General features: G+C 35.8%; 2 protein-coding genes across 3 annotated transcripts; both read right to left on the bottom strand.

The window, feature by feature from the left end:
• Positions 1-7,900, bottom strand: LOC129436453 (sp110 nuclear body protein). Of its 2 annotated transcripts, none has more exons than XM_055194601.2 (7): positions 7,844-7,900; positions 7,340-7,509; positions 6,591-6,756; positions 5,852-5,962; positions 4,874-5,002; positions 929-1,065; positions 1-637 (listed from the first exon to the last, which is right to left on the bottom strand). In XM_055194601.2, exons 2-7 carry the CDS (start codon positions 7,478-7,480, stop codon positions 584-586), a joined length of 738 nt encoding a protein of 245 aa, XP_055050576.2. In that variant the 5' UTR covers positions 7,481-7,509; positions 7,844-7,900; the 3' UTR covers positions 1-583. The 2 variants fall into 2 exon arrangements, with proteins under 2 accessions (XP_055050576.2, XP_055050577.2); XM_055194602.2 differs by having other exon boundaries at positions 7,340-7,458.
• A 2,840-nt stretch (positions 7,901-10,740) lies between these two features.
• On the bottom strand, positions 10,741-16,422 carry LOC129436440 (interferon-induced very large GTPase 1-like). The gene is made up of 2 exons (XM_055194578.2): positions 16,306-16,422; positions 10,741-16,161 (listed from the first exon to the last, which is right to left on the bottom strand). Exon 2 carries the CDS (start codon positions 16,003-16,005, stop codon positions 11,491-11,493), a length of 4,515 nt encoding a protein of 1,504 aa, XP_055050553.2. The 5' UTR covers positions 16,006-16,161; positions 16,306-16,422; the 3' UTR covers positions 10,741-11,490.
• Between the last annotated feature and the right edge of the window lie 1,122 nt (positions 16,423-17,544).

The following is a 17,544-nucleotide window of genomic DNA, read 5'->3' as shown; positions in this document are numbered from 1 at the left end:
TTTTCGGTCGCTTCGGATAGAAGAGTCTGCTTAATGCCTAAATGTAAAATGTATAACAAACTATTTGGTTGCAAACCTTGCAAAATGAAGCCATACAATCATTTTATATGAAGAAATCCATGAACGCAACAGTCAGATCTCATTTAAACATAAACTGGAAAATTGGAGAGTGATGCAATTTGTCACGACAGCCAATAGCGCTTAACATTCTTAGCTAATCTGATGCAAATGCAATTGGTCACGAGACACACGAGAGCCAATAATTACAATCAAAGATGACGTAACATCACTTTTCTGCAGCAATTTTTGAACGAGTGTAGGCCTACAACGGATCTGATATTTACAGTGGACTGTTATCAGTTTTGCATCTTTTTTCACATAAATCAATCATGTGACCTCTGTCCTCTTGCAATATTTTATACTTTTTGAAAAAATTGTGACTGTCTTGTAAGCTGTGTTTTCTATCATATAAATAAATTGGTACATTATTTCCCATAAATTACTGAATAGTGTAATGCGTAATATAAATATAAGTAATCCTGACGGTTTCAATAAAAAATCATATATAGAGAGGATATGTTGTTTATCTACGAAGAACAAGTTTTCCCTCATGAGGAGGCACCTTCAAAATGTCCCTCTGAAAAGAAAAAAAACCACACAAAAGTAATTCTTTAATAAAAATGCACTGAACTAATCAAATATTTAAAACATATTTATGACATCATGTATACTGCACACAGTCATACACATAAAAAATAAGAGTTTAGAACATATGGTGAAATTGGTTTTAATTCAACATACGATTATTCAATTGTAATTAACACAAGACTTGTATTCCACATACTAGAGCTCAATAAATAATATAAACAAGTAATAAGTACATTTTTAAATAAGTAAGTAATAAATAAATAAAGTAATTTATTCTCACCTCAATGAGAGTCTTAATTTGGGTACCATGGCATGTTATACTCATTTTCCAGTTCTTTACATGACCTTTTCCACCCATTTCCTCAAACCGAAAAGGTGTAATTAGTTGTTCTTCTATTTTAATGATATTTTGCTTTCCTGAAACGTAAATTGACTTTTATGCAATTATTCTGAAAAAAAAAAGATTATCAATATCCAACGATAGCTGTCATGGCGGGCAAGGAACGGGTGCAGGTAAACATTGAACTCAAAAAGGTTTATTTAAACAAAAGCCCACGTGGGCAAAAATGACATAAAATAAATCGATAACATTAAATGACGAGACAGTGTTGGGGGTAACGCATTACAAGTAACATGCATTACGTAATAATATTACTTTTCTGAAGTAACGAGTAAAGTAACACATTACTTTTTAAATGTACACATTCATATTTGAGATACTTTTTCAAAAAAGTAATGCAAGTTATTTTTTTAGTTTAATTAATTAGATTACTGAATTAAAATAAACGTAGTCACATTATGAAAACTGAGATGGCAGGCCAGAGCTCGACATTTTTGTGATGAAATATGCAATTTCTGAATGCAGAACTTAAAAACACCTGCAAGGCCTGAAAGAGATCAAGCCTCAGCCAAGAATAAGTAACGCAAAAGTAACTAAAAAGTAACATAAGCATTACTTTCCATGAAAAATAACTAAGTAATGCAATTAGTTACTTTTTTTGGGAGTAACTTAATATTGTAATGCATTACTTTTAAAAGTAACTTTCCCCAACACTGAAGCCAAACACACTATGACGAGACTACTTGACTTTGACTTAAGGAACACGCCCACATTTTGGGAATTTAGCTTATTCACCATCTCCCCCAGAGTTAGATTAGTCCATACATACCTTTCTCATCTCTGTGCCTGCTGCAACTCCGTCCGACGCAGCCCCCGCCAGCCCAGCCCAGCACAAAGACCGGAAGTGAACAGCTCCAGCCAGCACACCGCTCCAAATAAGCGACAAAACAACGCAAACACCTTCCTATTTATATGTTGTCCTTTGTATAGTCACATCGTGTACAAATAACAAGGTCATATGAGACACAGCCATCTTTTAACAGTATACATACTGGGAACTATATCCTCAGAAGGCGAAGCACTGCTACTTGGGCGGAGTGATTTGCTCGCAGCACCCGAGAATCCCCCTGGTCAGGAGCAGAGAGTTCGGTCAGAGTTGTGCAAATCACTCCGCCCAAGTAGCAGTGCTTCGCTTTCTGAGAATATACTTCCCATGTATATTGTTAAAAGATGGCTGTGTCTCATATGACCTTGCTATTTGTACACGGTGTTACTATACAAATCACAACCAGTGATGCCACAGTTACTTTGAAAAAGTAATCTAATTACTGATTACTCCTTTAAAAAGTAACTAAGTTACTTTACAGATTACTTGATTTCAAAAGTAACTAAGTTAGATTACAAGTTACTTTGTTAGTTACATTCCAGTAGCTGCCAACACCCCCACTGCCTCAACATTAAAAATGACAACCGGTTTTGCCAACACTCACTTTATTGGAAGTGCATTTTAGTCTTTCTTGACTTCACTAAACATAAATAGGGGTGAGCAGGGGCCATTTTCAGAAAAACAATTTTAAAAGTTAATGTTTTAGACAGAGATATATTTTTGCTGTGGTCAATAACTCACAAGTGTGGTCTATCAAAACCAGCTGTAATTTTGAACAAATGTAAAACGACTTCTGTATAATTTCACTTTAAACAAGAGTAGTGAATTGTTACTTTTGACCTTGACAGCAGGGACGAAAGTAACACACAGGTGGGTCAAAAGTAACACAACAAAACATGATAGATTTTTGTGTTACACTTGTTTTTATTAAATATATATTACTATGACCTCTTTAATATGTAACTGCAAACTTATTTTGTCATTTATCTTTGTAAAAAATAATTAAATTACATTTTTATTTTAAATTTCAGTTTTATCAAATGTTTCAAAAGCAACCAACAGTACAAACTTAAATTGCTGAGACAAAAAAAATTCAATAGTTTGAACACTATGAAAATAAAATTAAATCAAATTAGAATAATATCAATTTTTTACCATATTATACACAGTATTAGCAGCGGGACAAAACTAACAAGTGTTACTTTTGACCCGACAGGATCTACTTACTCTATAAACTCGACTTACTTTTATTTTGAAAAACTGAGAAGTCTTCAGGATGTTATATACCTTGTAGATTTATCAGTATTGTAACACATGAAATGAGAAAACAACGCGTTGTAAGAAAAAAAAGACCGCTTTTGGAATGTACTTATCATGGTTGAAAACACAGTTCTGGATCTACACGTGGAAATCGGTGAGTAAATAACGCGATATTTGTCAACTCTTTCAGAGGTTATGTGCTAATATGCTGTCATAGTGAGATTTAGATGTTATCAGGGCTCGGAGAAAATCGCTTTGTTACTTTCGTTCTTCAACTCTCCCACACTTACTGGTTTTGCACTGAAGTCCAGCTTTTGTTGTTTGGGTAGTGGATGAACTTCTGCTCACTGCTTCGCATCACCGGGTGGGACTTGCTCTTTGTTTGACTGTCTGTGCCGTGCCGCAACTCCAAATGTTTTTTTTTATTTGACGTAGTGTTTTTTAGCTGCATCTCTCTTCTCTCTCTATTGTACGTTGTTTACGTTTGTGTCGCTTACACGTGACCTGAATTGTCCTCGTGCTGAAAACGTGACTTGTCGCACACCTGACTTCACTTCCCGAGACGCAAGAAGAAATATACAAGAAAATATATATTTTACTAAGGAAAATTTCAAAAATAGTAACGCACAGTGACTTGGATAAGTAACTTTAATCTGATTACTGGTTTGGAAATATTAACGCGTTAGATTACTCGTTACTAAAAAAAGTGGTAAAATTAGAGTAACGCGTTACTAAGTAACGCGTTACCGGCATCACTGATCACAACACATAAATACGAAAATGTTCGCGTTATTTTGTCACTTATTGGGAGCAGTATGCTAGTTGGAGCTATTCACTTCCAGTCTTTGTGCTAAGCTAAGCTAGCGGAGGCCGCGCCAGACAGAGCCACAGCACGCACCGAGATGAGAAAGGCATGTATGGACCCATCCAACTCTGGGGGATACAGCGAACAAGCCAGATTCCCAAAATGTGGGCATGCTCCTCTAACAATGACAGAATTGTCAAACAAACCAACAAACCAAAACAATTGAGCAAAGGACAGAACACACTGGGGCCTTCAACAGGTAAACTAAACAAGATAACGAGGGAGGGTTAGGTGAGGGGAGCTAACCAATAAAAATAATGAGGAAACAAGGGGGACAGGGGCAGAGACAAGACACGGAAGCACACAGCCCCAGAAGAGGTCATGTGCTACCACACAAAACATGGGTACCACCACGATCTTCAAGAACTATGAACTATGAATTACTGTGACAGGCTGGTAGGATCATGACAGATAGCATTGTATTGATTTTTAGCATTGCATTGATTTTTCATTCTAAAAACATAGTGAAAATATACAAATATTGGTTTATTCTTCAACTTATAGCCAAAAGGAAAAGAAAATATAATGAAAAAATAGTTCTTTGCAAATATATGGAGCGTTTCCCAGACTAAAATGCTTAAATGTCCTAACTGAAAACAGCCTGCACTCACATATCTTAAAATACAGTATAGCAGTGCCATGACTTTTCCTCAAGATTTGTTATAATAATGTTTTGTAAGGTATGTTTATAAAAACTACTTAAATGTCCTAATATACCTTAGGCGTAATCCTGTTTAAAGTTTAATCTAAACCTTGTCTGGGAAACTGCCCCTAGATGTTTACATTTTATTATGTTCATCCAACTTAGTGTTACAGTAAATGCCTATTTAGAATGCAATCTTATTTTTTGACCGAGTGAAAGAATAGATCTTACGTTTATACAGGCCTTCTCGGTCCAGTAAGCCCTCAATTTCCCCGCACTGAACAGGAAGCCATCTTTCATAACAAGTCATGTCCCACGGATTCTGTGATATGTCCATGGGGATAAAATCCCTTTGAGTCTCTTGTGTGAAGACAGAGAATGGATGAAATGACCACGCTGCCATCTTGTAAGCATTATGGTGTAGTAGTAAATGTATAGCAATGAGCCCAAACATTCTGATCAGTCCAAAATGCAAGAGCACATGCAGAGAGAGTGTGATGTGTGACCTTGTTGGGGATATACCTGGCCTACAGTGTTTTTTTTTTTTTGATTGATGTTGACATGCGTTACTTAAAAATGTATTTGCATAATTTGTTCATACAGATAGCATAAAGTTGTCCTGATACAGTATTGAAGAAATTGTTATCCAAGATGTCATGAAAAAACAATTCTTAAAAATAAATTTGCTGTGATTGTCTGCACTGTAAAAGAATTCCGTAGAAATTGCAGCTGAGTTGCCGGTAATTTACCGTAGATTTACATTTATGTTTTTTTACTGGCAACATTTTGTTCAAAGTTAAATGAGCATTAAACATTTATAAGTCTTTATCTTTACAGAGTAAAACTAAAAAAACAGCGTCAAGCAAAACATTCTGGGAAACAAAATCTGGAGCAAAAAACAGAAAAAGGTTGATGATTATTTCTGGTTCCCAGAACGCTTTGCATGAGGCTGCTATTGTATAGTTTTACTCTGTAAAGACAAAGACCCGCCAATATTCAAAATGTATTTAACTTTGAACAAACTCCCGCCAGCAAATGACATAAATGTAAATCTACTGAAATTTACCGGCAACCCAGTTGCAATAACATTGAAATTTCTACAGAAATTTTTTACATTGTACTTTTTTTATTGTTTACATTATAGTAACTACAAATAACGGTTACACTTTACCTCCTGGCATTGCCACACTATTTTAAATATACGCATACCTGTAAAAGTGGTGCTAGGTTCTTCTCTTGCTTCTCTTTTGTTTGATCTTTCAGAGGTTTCAATTGCGTTCTCCACAACATGACTCCCAGCAGGTGAATATTTAGGCAACTCTGAAATAGAGAATGTGTGCCCCCTAGTTTCTTAACAAACATAAATTAAAGCATTATTGAAGAGCTACCGTAAATTCAGTCATATACTTTGGATAAATGCATGTTATTAATTAAATTGTTGTATTAACGACTGCCCTTTCAAGTAGTTGTCTTCAGTGCGCAAATGAAAAACGGCGCAGTTGAATTCAATGACCCGGACAACAGCCCTGATGTTTAGCTTCATTAATAGTGTCTGATTTATCTTCACAGTTCGCTTTTGTGTCTTCTTTAAATAATGATAATAACAGTGACATTACAACATGAGTGAGTTGCATAGGTTGCTGAATTCCATTTATGCTTGGTTTTTATTTGGGCACTGAAGACATTCACCTGAGATTAGGTAAGAGAAAACAGAGTAAATTTATGATTTAGGCTAATTAAGATTGTAAGTCGATTTAATATTAAACGCCAAATGTGTATAATACATGCAATAATAACAATAATAAATAAGTTAATAAACAAATGAAAAGGATCAGGAAATCTGTGGACACCACGTGGACATTATTATGCTATCCTGGCGCCGGGCCTGAATGTAGATCCGCCAACTGATTGAATTAAACAGACAGAAAGACATATTAACAAAACTCACCCTGCTCTAAAGTTTGAATCAGTTCAACGATTTGGGGGTACCGCTCCAAGATATGCTCCTCATTCACACATTTCCAAAATCTTCGAACATATTTTGCTCCCTTTTTTTCAATATAGTCCAACACCTTATAGACATTTTCATCACTGTTCTCCGGGTCAAGTGCAATCTTCATTAAAAGAATAAAAAAGAAATAAATGGGTGGATGAAACATATAAAAAATAATTATAATAAACAAAGAGGAGAGTTGAAAAAATTGTCATCAAAGAGTTGGAAAGTACAGTCTAAAGAACAAAATTTGTTTGTTTGCTACGCAAAATAAATAAATAAATAAATAATCAACCGATTCCACGTAACTGGGTTAATTTGCATTTAAGTAACATAATTTATTCCAATAAACTTAAGTTGATTACATGGGGTAATGTTATGCAATTTAGTTAAGTCAAATTAACCTCCTTATTTTTTTCAAAATAATGTCAATTTTTTTACTAATGATCGGGACTTAGCTAACATATCAATTATTTTTATTACAAAGCAACATGATGAATATTCGAAGCACTCTACCACATCAACTGCAAAAGTGAAAAATATAACAAATTTGGATGATTTGTAGTCTTATTGTTTCAGATGTTTACTAAAAAGAATATCTCTTGAAACATACGTGCTATGTACTTATGTTCAAGAAAACCATATAATTAACTCTTTTTTCAGTGTTTCCACATTTTGTTTACTTGTTGCATTGTGACACTTACTTCAAGATGAGCTTCTGTAATGATTTTATTATCTTTAAGATGGCGAAGAAGCATCCCTGGGTCACTTATTGTAGATATCTTTGTCTTGTTTTTGCAGAAAATGTCAAATAACTTCTGATCTGTGAAAAATCCAAGGTCCATATTGTAGAAGTTAATTTCGTTGCTTCTGGCTATAAAGAAATAGACGGACAGTGAGACTTTATGCCAATGACAAATTTGGAGTCAACACAACACAAAAGATAACTAATTTTATAAAAGCTATTTAAAAGATTAAAAGATAATAAACTATAATAGTTATACAATAATTAGGTAGAATGTTTAAAGATTCTGTGTATGAAATACATTGAATATGTTTTATTTAACACTTCATCATTTAAAATCCTCTATTGAGACGAATATTTAAAATTGGTTAGATTTTCCTATACACAACTTTGCTTCCTGCTTTTCCATACACATAGGCCTACAAACGGATAATATTTTAAGATATGAATCGCATCACTTTACCTGACGGCTTCTGTTCTCCTGACACCTAGTTATATAATATTTCTTCCTGGTTTGTCGTTCAAGTCAAAACCAGTTTCCAGTCACATGACCTGTGCTGCGCCTGGAGGTAAAAACATTGGGCCAACATGGCGGCATACACAGAGCTATTCGTAGGACGCAGAACTGCTTATTTACATCTATAACATTAAACATTTTAGCTAAGTTGAATGGTTTTGAAATCCAATGTATAATGAATGTCAAATGTAAAACTCCCGTAGTCTTATTGTACCATAGTGTAACACCAAATGAGAACAACATATTAGAGGATCTAAAGATTTGATTTATTGTTAAAAATACCATAATTAAAACATCCGTTGTTCACGTGTACATTTTTGATGAAGTGTTCACTGGAAATTTGGGTGTACTTTGACAGCTATCATTTTCATTTCAGGTTTGCACAAAACCTATGCATTTTTTTCTAAATGTTTTTAAGTTATATAAAAGATCTTTCAAACCTTTCTTTTCTAAAATGCATTTCTTAACTTATCTAATCATTAAAGTCGAATGAAACATTCACACATATGCTGTGTCTGAAACCGCTCCCTCGTTCACTCATTCACTATTCCCTATAGAGAGAGACAATTGAGTCCACTATATGAGGAAGAAGCAAATGAAAATGATTGAGCGATTTCAGACACTGACATAAATACCATTTGTCAGAAAGCTATCGCAGAGATTCGTCATAAACCCTTACACCTGTGTGACTTTATTGATTGTACTGTAAAATGGTAAAGTCTACTTTCTTACTGTTTGTCACATTTGTAATGTTTATTGTATTTGTTGATAATAAAAATAAGAAAACTGCTTATCATATTTATTTATTGTTTTTTATTTATTGTTTAATAAAAATGTGTATTATATTTGAAATAAAAGACATTGCAATTATTTATTATTTGTTTATTTTCAAAAAGTAGAATATATATATTACACTATATAGTGGATAGTGAGCGGTTTCGGACTAAGCTTTACACTTTGTGACTCCTAACATGTTTGCCTTAAACACTAAACACAGCATTACAAGACAATTCATTTTATTGCATTTCTTTAATCTGATGAATTTCCTTTTTAAAACCAAAATGGCGTCAGAGCCGATTTTGTAGTGGGTAGCGCTCCGACGTGGTGCTTTCGCACTTTGGGCGACCCGAGTTTGATTCCCGGCTCGTGGCCAATCACATACCCCTCCTTCCTCACTGTACTTTCCTGTCCTCTCCTCATGTTAATAATAAAGGCAAAAACGCCCAAAAAATATAATTTAAAAAAAACAAAACAGAATGGCACATATACATGCAACAAATCCATTGGCAATCAAATATATTGGCACAGACATTCATGTACAATCATCAGTCCTTACCAAGGCAATCTGTAATTTTTTGCAAGCATTTCTGACAGGGAAAGATCATATTAGCAATGAGATTCTTACAGTACTGCTTCCTTAGAGCTCAAATTGCACTATCAACTTTGTTCTAGGTCGTGTTACATGCACACAGGTTGGCAAAGTCTCACAAGCCTCCGTACAGAGCCCCTTCCCCAGAGAATCGTCAGTCATTGTCGATTGTTATATGTCCCAGAAGGCGAGACTTCTTTATGAGTGTTGCATTTCACCCCATTTATAGCAATAGCAATGCCCAATCTTATTATATCCAATATGTTTAGTATAACCAGAGAGAACATGCAGTGAGTAGTAGATGAAAAATATGTTCAAATAAAAAGTTGTTACAAAGCTTTGCTATTTTTTCATATATTTGTACATTGTGTGGTATAGTATGTGGATGTGTTAGGTATTTTAACAATATGTTGTTTTTAGGGATGTAACGGTATCAAAAATTCACAGTGCGGTAGTATTTCGGTGTGGTGCCCACGGTACGGTAATTATTGATCTATTTACGGGAAGGAAAAAACAAATGAAGACTTGGAAAAACTGCTATAAGTGTTTATTAAACAAGACTGAACATAACAATGATGTACAAAGTGTAGTGTTGTGTTTCAGTGTTGGGGAAAGTTACTTTTAAAAGTAATGCATTACAATAATAAGTTACTAATTGCGTAACTTAGTTACTTTTCATGGAAAGTAATGCTTACGTTACTTTTGCGTTACTTTTTCTTACTTGGCTGAGGCTTGATCTCTTTCAGGCCTGGGAGGTGGCTTTTATGATCGCAAAAATGTCAAGCTCTGGCCTGCCATCTCCGTTTCTGACTCAAACTGTTCCCGCTCAGGCGCACAGAGTGCATAATTCTATGTTAATATGTTCAGTTTAATTCATTACATTATTTTATTTTTAAATTGAATTAATTAAACTGAAAAGTAACTCGCATTACTTTTTTTAAAAAGTAACTCAAATATTAATGTGTACATTTATAAAGTAATGCGTTACTTTACTCATTACTTCAGAAAAGTAATATTATTACGTAATGCGCGTTACGTGGAATGCGTTATCCCCAACACTGTTGTGTTTACAATTTTATATAAAAAGGCAAAAATTATTTGACTATGTAATAAAATAAAAGTAAAGTTTCAGTTTAGTTTGTCAACTTTAAACAACTCACATTCAATACGGGATGTAACGATTAATCGTGTGTCCCATTAAAAATGCCTGACGGAAATCGATTCTGAATCCCAAGGCTGCAATTCTGTGTTTCATGCACAGCTTGTGCGTCTACTATGACATTTGTTCAGTAGGAAGTCCTTATCAATCTAAAATCATTATGAGTCGGAGTCGTTTATAACGTGCATTTAAAAAAGCAACACACGTTAAACAAAAACAATAAAAATATTACATATTATAATGAAAATACCATAAATAATTTTAAGAAAAGCGATATAAATATTCCTGTAGACATTTCCTGGAATAGTGTTTGTAATGCTACAGTACTTCTTCTGTGGCACAAATGGAGTTTCTGCACAAGAGCGCCCCCCTGGCGTTCGGATGTGCCGGGATTTCACTGTAATTCATTAAAATTCATTTTAATTCCCTTCATTTAATTCCTAGTTTGTTTTATTATTTTTAATGCTAATGCTTGGTACCTCTATGATTATAGGATTATGGTGAATTGTAGTTCCCGCATCCCTCCGCTCGCTCCACTTGGTCGAAAAAAAATCACACTTGTTGCTCGGAAGACCTAACGTTTTATCGGATCATGTGACTGACCACGATGAGACGGGGAAAATTGGATGTCGGAATACCGTGAAATGTATCATACCGTTACATCCCTAGTTGTTTTACAGAATAAAAGTGTCAAATTTTACAGTTGAATTTACAGGTACATAAAATTATTTGTGTTTTACAATTGCAAAATAGTATAGTGTAAATAACACAATTCATTTATTGCTTATTTTTCACAAAGGAATCCTGGTGACATTGGTGCCACTCCTGGGCATTATAACTCCAATCCTAACTACATTTTAGCTTTTTAAAAACTTCAGAGTAAGTCCAAAACACGGATCACAAACAATGTTTTTTTTTTTTAATTCACAGGTTCTTGTCCAGCATTTTACATAGATCCACCTATAGGTCTACACTTAACATTAAAAAAAATCTCATTGTATTTTTGTGTATGGACCAGGCAATATGTTACATATTTTATATACCAGTAAAAATCTGCTTCTGACTTCATAAATATATATCCAAACTTTCGAGAGCTTCCTCTTTTGTGAAGGATCTCCAATTACCTGGAATTGTACCACACCCTTCGAACGTTTTGTTATAGTATGTTTCCAAATCATTCTGAAATCGACACACAAACCACTTCCAGTATGGCAGCTCTGAAAGATCAGGTGTGATGCACCAGCTTTCAAACTCAGGACCTGCTGTTTTGTATTCTTTCCATAAAACTGTATCATCTGAATCATGACGGGGGTAAAAAACCAAACTCTCACTCGCCACTGAAGATGTGCAGAAATCCAAGCAAAGATTAAGAGTACCTCTGTAAGTCAACCCTCTCATTCCACAGTTTCGATGAAAGGTAGCATTATGATCCCCAGGATGCTCTTCCATTGTATTAACACAGACAACTTTACAAAAGGGGCATTGAACCCAACAGCACTTACAGAAATGTTCAATCAAAATCTCATCTGGTGATTTCCTAAACATGGTCATGTTAATATCAGATGCATTCTTTAGACTTCTGTTAAAGTCTTCTGTGATGTGACGAAGTTCTTTTTTTACAACCTCTTCTAGAAGTTCAAAGTCAGTGATGTCCTGACAGCTGTCACCAGTCAGATGATCTTTATTGTATTCAAGCTCATCTTTCAGACAGCTTGAGAAAACGTCCAGCCACATATTTAGATCTCCTCTTTTCCTCAAGACCTGAACTGTTGCAGTTTCAGCAGCTGTGATGATGCTGTTCTTCTTGTGTTTAATGTTCGCTCTTACCATTGCAAGAGCTGAGGAATTCTCTGAGGTTATATATGCTTCAACTTGAGCTTTGATAAAATCTTCAAAGTGGTCTCTGGGAAAAAGAATGTACTCAATGAAGTTGTCAAAGTCCTCCTCCTCTGCTAGGGTTTTCAGAATGTGTTTCTCCAGGTTGGATCTGTTGCCTTTGAAAGCAGGAATATTTGTCCGCATCTCTCCTGCGAGATCATATGCAGTTTTGTTGTAGACACTTTGGAGAATGGCTTCTTTTAGTTCATTACAAATCAAGGTCCCAAAAACGGCAGCAGATGTTAAACCTCTGCAGAAACCTTGAAAGACACTGTAGTATTCATGTTTCTTTTTCTCTAAATAAATCAATGGATCATTAGCTTCTCTGAACATCTGATGGAGCTCTGCAAACTTCATACCTGCCAACCTGCAAACACAGAGAGTCAAATCCACTGTGAACTCTTTCTTGAATTCATACTTGGTGTGAAGGCACTTGTGGTTTCCTACATTTGTTTTTACAGATTGGGCAATTTCTTGAATGTAGCTTTTGTTGTAACCCATCTTTGCAACTGATTTAGACTTAACCTGGTTTTCAGTTTCACGAACAATACTCCGCACCAAATATTTTATTGACTGTTGTTCTTCTGATGGAAGGCCAAATAGTTCGGTTTCTAAATGGATCCCAAATTGTTTAATGGGATTTACATATATGGAGAAATCAGTCATTTGAATTATGCTTTCAAATTTGTTTAATCTGTCCCACACAAGTGTGTCTTCATGAATTTCACCTAGAATTGTAATTATATCATTCTCTATGTTAATTTCTTTGTAAGGGCGAACATTTCCTGCCAGCGCATAGACCCACTTTCCCCACACTTCATTAAACGTTGTCTTCAGCTCATTCTCATCAAGAAGTTTATGTTTAAGACTCAAACCCAGCTCTTTGCTTTTTTTAAAGAGTTTTCGCTCATGCAGGGTTATCGCCCCATCAAGTTTGGTGAGAGCATCCCTTTGACAAATCAAGTTATCAAGTTTTCTTTTTGCATCTCTAACAAGCTCCCCATGAAGGTCCTTAATTTTCTCTTGAAATTTCATTCTCCATTGAATCAGTATGTCTTTTTCTCCATGTTCTTCAAAGTACCACTTCATGGACATTTTCACCTCTTCATTAATCTTGGCCATCTCTTGCTCCAGGTCTATACTTTCAACTTTATCCAGTTGCCTGTTATTGATTCTGTTATACAGTTCATCTTCAATCTCCAGCATGGCACTCCTGAGACTCCATGTCCATTTTGCACACTTTTCCTCTAATGCTCTGTACACTGCAATCTCCGGTGTATTCTTAAAGCTGAAAACAAAGTTTTCATTCAAAAGTGCATTCCAGAGATCACCAATACGATCTCTGAATTGTGCCAGTGTTACACCATTAGATTCAGAAGCATGAGAGAGTATAGCATTCTTAAGTTCCTGCACATTTTCACTGTAGCGTGGATTGGGTGGAACCATAGGTGGGCTGCCCTCCCAGAGTTGGGCAAAATACCGCACATCAGACTTTATATCAAATTTAATGACATCACTGAAACATTTAACATCACAACCTTCCTCTTTAGCAGCTAACTGAGTCATCTCATCCAGTTTCTCTTGTAAACGTCTTTTTCTTTCCATGTTCTTCTCACGGGCTGTAATGTCTCCAACATTCTGATGCACAAACATGCAGCTTGGAGTCAGTCGTACCTTCTTCATCTTTAAAAAGGCTTGAACAACAATCTGAAGGATGTCCTGCATCTCTGCAGGATTTTCACCAAATATGTTGATCAAGGTCATATTTCCAACACCGAACACAAATGTTGCCATTTCGTTATCATGATGTCTTGTTGACCTACCAGCCAATTCAAGAGCACGAAGACCCTCAGTATCAACAATAAGAAGGTATTCAAATTTTAAATCTTTTAGTTCTTCTGACACCTTGGCCAGCTGCATGAAGGCTCCTCTGGTGCACCTGCCAGCGCTGACTGCAAACTGCAATCCAAACATGGCATTCAGCAAAGTGGATTTGCCAGTACTCTGAATCCCCAAGACAGACAGGACAAAGACTCTTTGGTCTCCTAGTATATTGATAATTTCATCTAGAACAGCTTTAACCCAAATCAGAGGAACATGAGCTGCATCACCATCCATCAGCTCCAATGGATATCCAGAAACCATGAGCTCTGCTGCAAGTCGTGGGAGAAAACTAACATTGAATTGATATCCTGTTACTTTATTGACAGATTCATGTGATTCATATATCTGGCCAATCTCTCTCAGCAAGTGTTCCAAACCAAATGTTGCTTCATTGAGTTTTTCAGACATTTTCTCAAGTTGTGTTTGTTCTGCTTTCAGTTGCTCAGATTGATCATGTTTCTTTTTCAAATCCAAAACTTTTGACCATATTTGATCATATTTATAATGAAGTGTTGAGAGGTCTTCTGAAGTATATTCATCCAGCAGGAACCCAAGCCATCTGATGAAATACATCTTCTCATTATCATTGCTAGAGTCGAGTTTTTCAATAAACATTTTCGTAAATGTTGTCACACCAGATTCTTTCTGCTTTTCTCGGATTTTAAACATTTCCATTTGCTTTTGGTTGTTATGCATTTCAATGTTGTTGTTTTTAGGTCGATGTAGTTCTTTGTTCTTCTGACACCAATCGTGCCACAACTTTCCCTGACATGGCAGAAATGTTTCTTTAATTTTAGAGAGTTCATTGTTTTCTAGTAATGTTGTCATCTGCTTTGCCATCTCATGTGCCCTCTTGCAGTCTTCATCATTCTCATCTACTTTGACTTCTGAGTGTTTGACAATATCTGAAATTTTAAATTTGGACTTTGTTTTTGAGAGGCATTCATTGATGGTTCTTCTCAGTTCTTCGGACACATTAAATTTATTTCTATTTTTTAAACCGACTGTATATTTCCCTTTTTGCATCTCTGTAACAACAGATTCGTCTTCAGTCAGAAGGCAGATAAGTGGCTTTGAGTTGTTGTACAGCTCTTCCACAATTGTTATTTTTCTGTGACTCCTATCCAGATGAGGCAAAATCACAACATTTATGGAGGACTCTTCAGTGAGGATTTTTAGCTGTGTCTCATGAGCTTGTGCATCACCATGAAGATTACAGAACGCAACACAATCCGTAAATGTATCCGTCTTCTCTCCAGACGGGCAATACCAGGCGATTTCAACAACTCCATCCATCAGCAGATGAGATTTGCTGCTTCCCCGGCAGTGCCTGTGAAAGAAAGTCTCATGCCGTTCATTGATCAAACTGTTCATGATTTGAGATTTGGATGTAGAAACTGCTGACAACCTGAAAAATGCAACCATAGGCGTTTCTGCCTGGTAGATTGCCTGACTTTTGCTTTCATTCTTTTCATATAACTTCCAACTCTTCTTGATTTGTCGGAAGGTCCATAATGGAAACTCAATCTTTTGGTAGAAAGGATTGGGTACAAGCAGAGGAACAGCATACTGACACTGTGAGAGTTTGGTTACTATGAGCTGACGAATAAAATGATCTGCATGAAGAAACACTGCCATCTGAATGTCCATTGGGTGAAGAGGATGCATTTTATTCCCTTCATCAATCGTCCTGTGTCTCTTCAGCTGTTTTCTTTCTTTTATTTGAATGTATCTTGCTCTGTAATCCATCATCAGAAGTTGCTGTATGAAAGTTTGAACCAACTCCTTTTCCTCACAAGGTTCATGTCTCTGCAACATCGCTGGTGTTACCTTCAGAAAGTCTTGTGAATTCAGTTGAATCAGACTAAGATTGAGTCTTCTGAAAAGCAGCTTAATTTGCTGTTTGATCTTGTCCTTGTCTTCAGATTGAACTGACTCTACTCCCACAGCCTCACACTTGTTATCTTCTTCCTGCTATATTAGCAAAGAATATAGACATTATTTATTTTTAAAACCATTACTAGTCTGTTATTTGAAATATAATACAATGATAATGTTGTACTAGGTATTAAGCAATAATCAAAGGTGTACGTATGTGCTTTCGCATGTGTGTATTACCTTATCATATTCTTGCAGATGAATGTTGTTTTCTAAACCAAAATAAACAGAGAAAACATTTTAGGTGTTAAAAGAAGGATTTAATGGAGAATAATAAAAGCTCTTACAGATAATTTTGACATTACTTGTTTTACTTTTAAAGTGGTCTTTTTTATTTTTGGGGTGTACTACTATACATACAAACACATGCTGGGCTGTTTTTAAGCCTTGCTTGGTAATTATTGGAAAGAAGTGGGTTCAAAATTACCCAATGCTGGGTTGTTGTTGCCCAACCAGGGTTGTAATGACCAAGCAGAGTGGTATGTTCTGTCCAATATTTTGACCTTTTAATGCTAAACAACATATTAAAGCGGAAGTCCACCGTAAAACAACATTATTCTCCAACACTATATTTCATCACATATATGTAGTTGATTGTGCTGCCATCAAATGTACTAACTCCATATAAAAAATTAAAGCCGTCAAATCACTGGAAGAAAAATGCACGACTACATAATTCTGAACGTTGTAAATGTGGGCGGGTCTTGAGGAGAGATGATTGACAGTAGATGATAACGTTCTTTGATTGACAGCTGCACAGGATGAGCTAACGTTAGCTTGCTTTGCTCGTGTTCATAATAACAACAACATGATAATAACTTTCTACGTAGTATGTTTACCGTAGTTACACAAAACAAGCTACAACTAAGCCAAATTATGTTTTAGATATTTTTACCATTTTACCATTACCTGAGTCCCCTGAAAAACTGGGCGGAAAACAGTACTCGAAATCTTCCTGATGAAAGTGCTGGCTGCATATTCAAATTTTCGAGTAATCTCTTAGTGCTGTGTCAGCTGAGGGTCGCGTTAATGTAAACAATAAAAACATTTGTTGTCCTTACATCCACATACTGCACAGGTTCTAGTCATCTTTTATCGAGGGTTTTGGTGATTTCCCAATTACGGAGTTACTCTTTGGTTGGGTTCGTCTGCCCACTATAACTTCAAGTTGATTTGAGAGCAGGTTGAGCGGTAAAATAAGTTATTAGGCCTGTTCAACTTCATGCGGCGCTGCAAGAATTGACAGCCGGATGACGTCAAAGTACCGCGAGAGCGAATCACGAAATCATACGGAGGAGTTTGCTTTTAAATCGCTCTCGTGGAACCTTGACGTCATCTGGCTGTCGGTTCTTGTGGCGTCGCATGAAGTCGAAAAAACCTGAAGGCTGCATCAGTTAGTGGGTGGAGCTAATGACTCAG

The sequence above is a fragment of the Misgurnus anguillicaudatus genome, chromosome 19 (assembly GCF_027580225.2).
Source record: "Misgurnus anguillicaudatus chromosome 19, ASM2758022v2, whole genome shotgun sequence".
NCBI lineage: Eukaryota > Metazoa > Chordata > Actinopteri > Cypriniformes > Cobitidae > Misgurnus > Misgurnus anguillicaudatus.
This window is presented reverse-complemented; position numbering and strand designations above follow the sequence as displayed.

Coding starts and splice junctions, on each gene's coding strand:
- LOC129436440 (XM_055194578.2), bottom strand. CDS start 16,005: ATGTTGCAGAGACATGAACCTTGTGAGGAAAAGGAGTTGGTTCAAACT.
- LOC129436453 (XM_055194601.2), bottom strand. CDS start 7,480: ATGGACCTTGGATTTTTCACAGATCAGAAGTTATTTGACATTTTCTGC. Junction 6,757..7,339: donor TTACAGAAGCTCATCTTGAA/GTAAGTGTCACA, acceptor CTTTTAATGAAG/ATTGCACTTGACCCGGAGAA. Junction 638..928: donor AAATTAAGACTCTCATTGAG/GTGAGAATAAAT, acceptor TTTTCTTTTCAG/AGGGACATTTTGAAGGTGCC.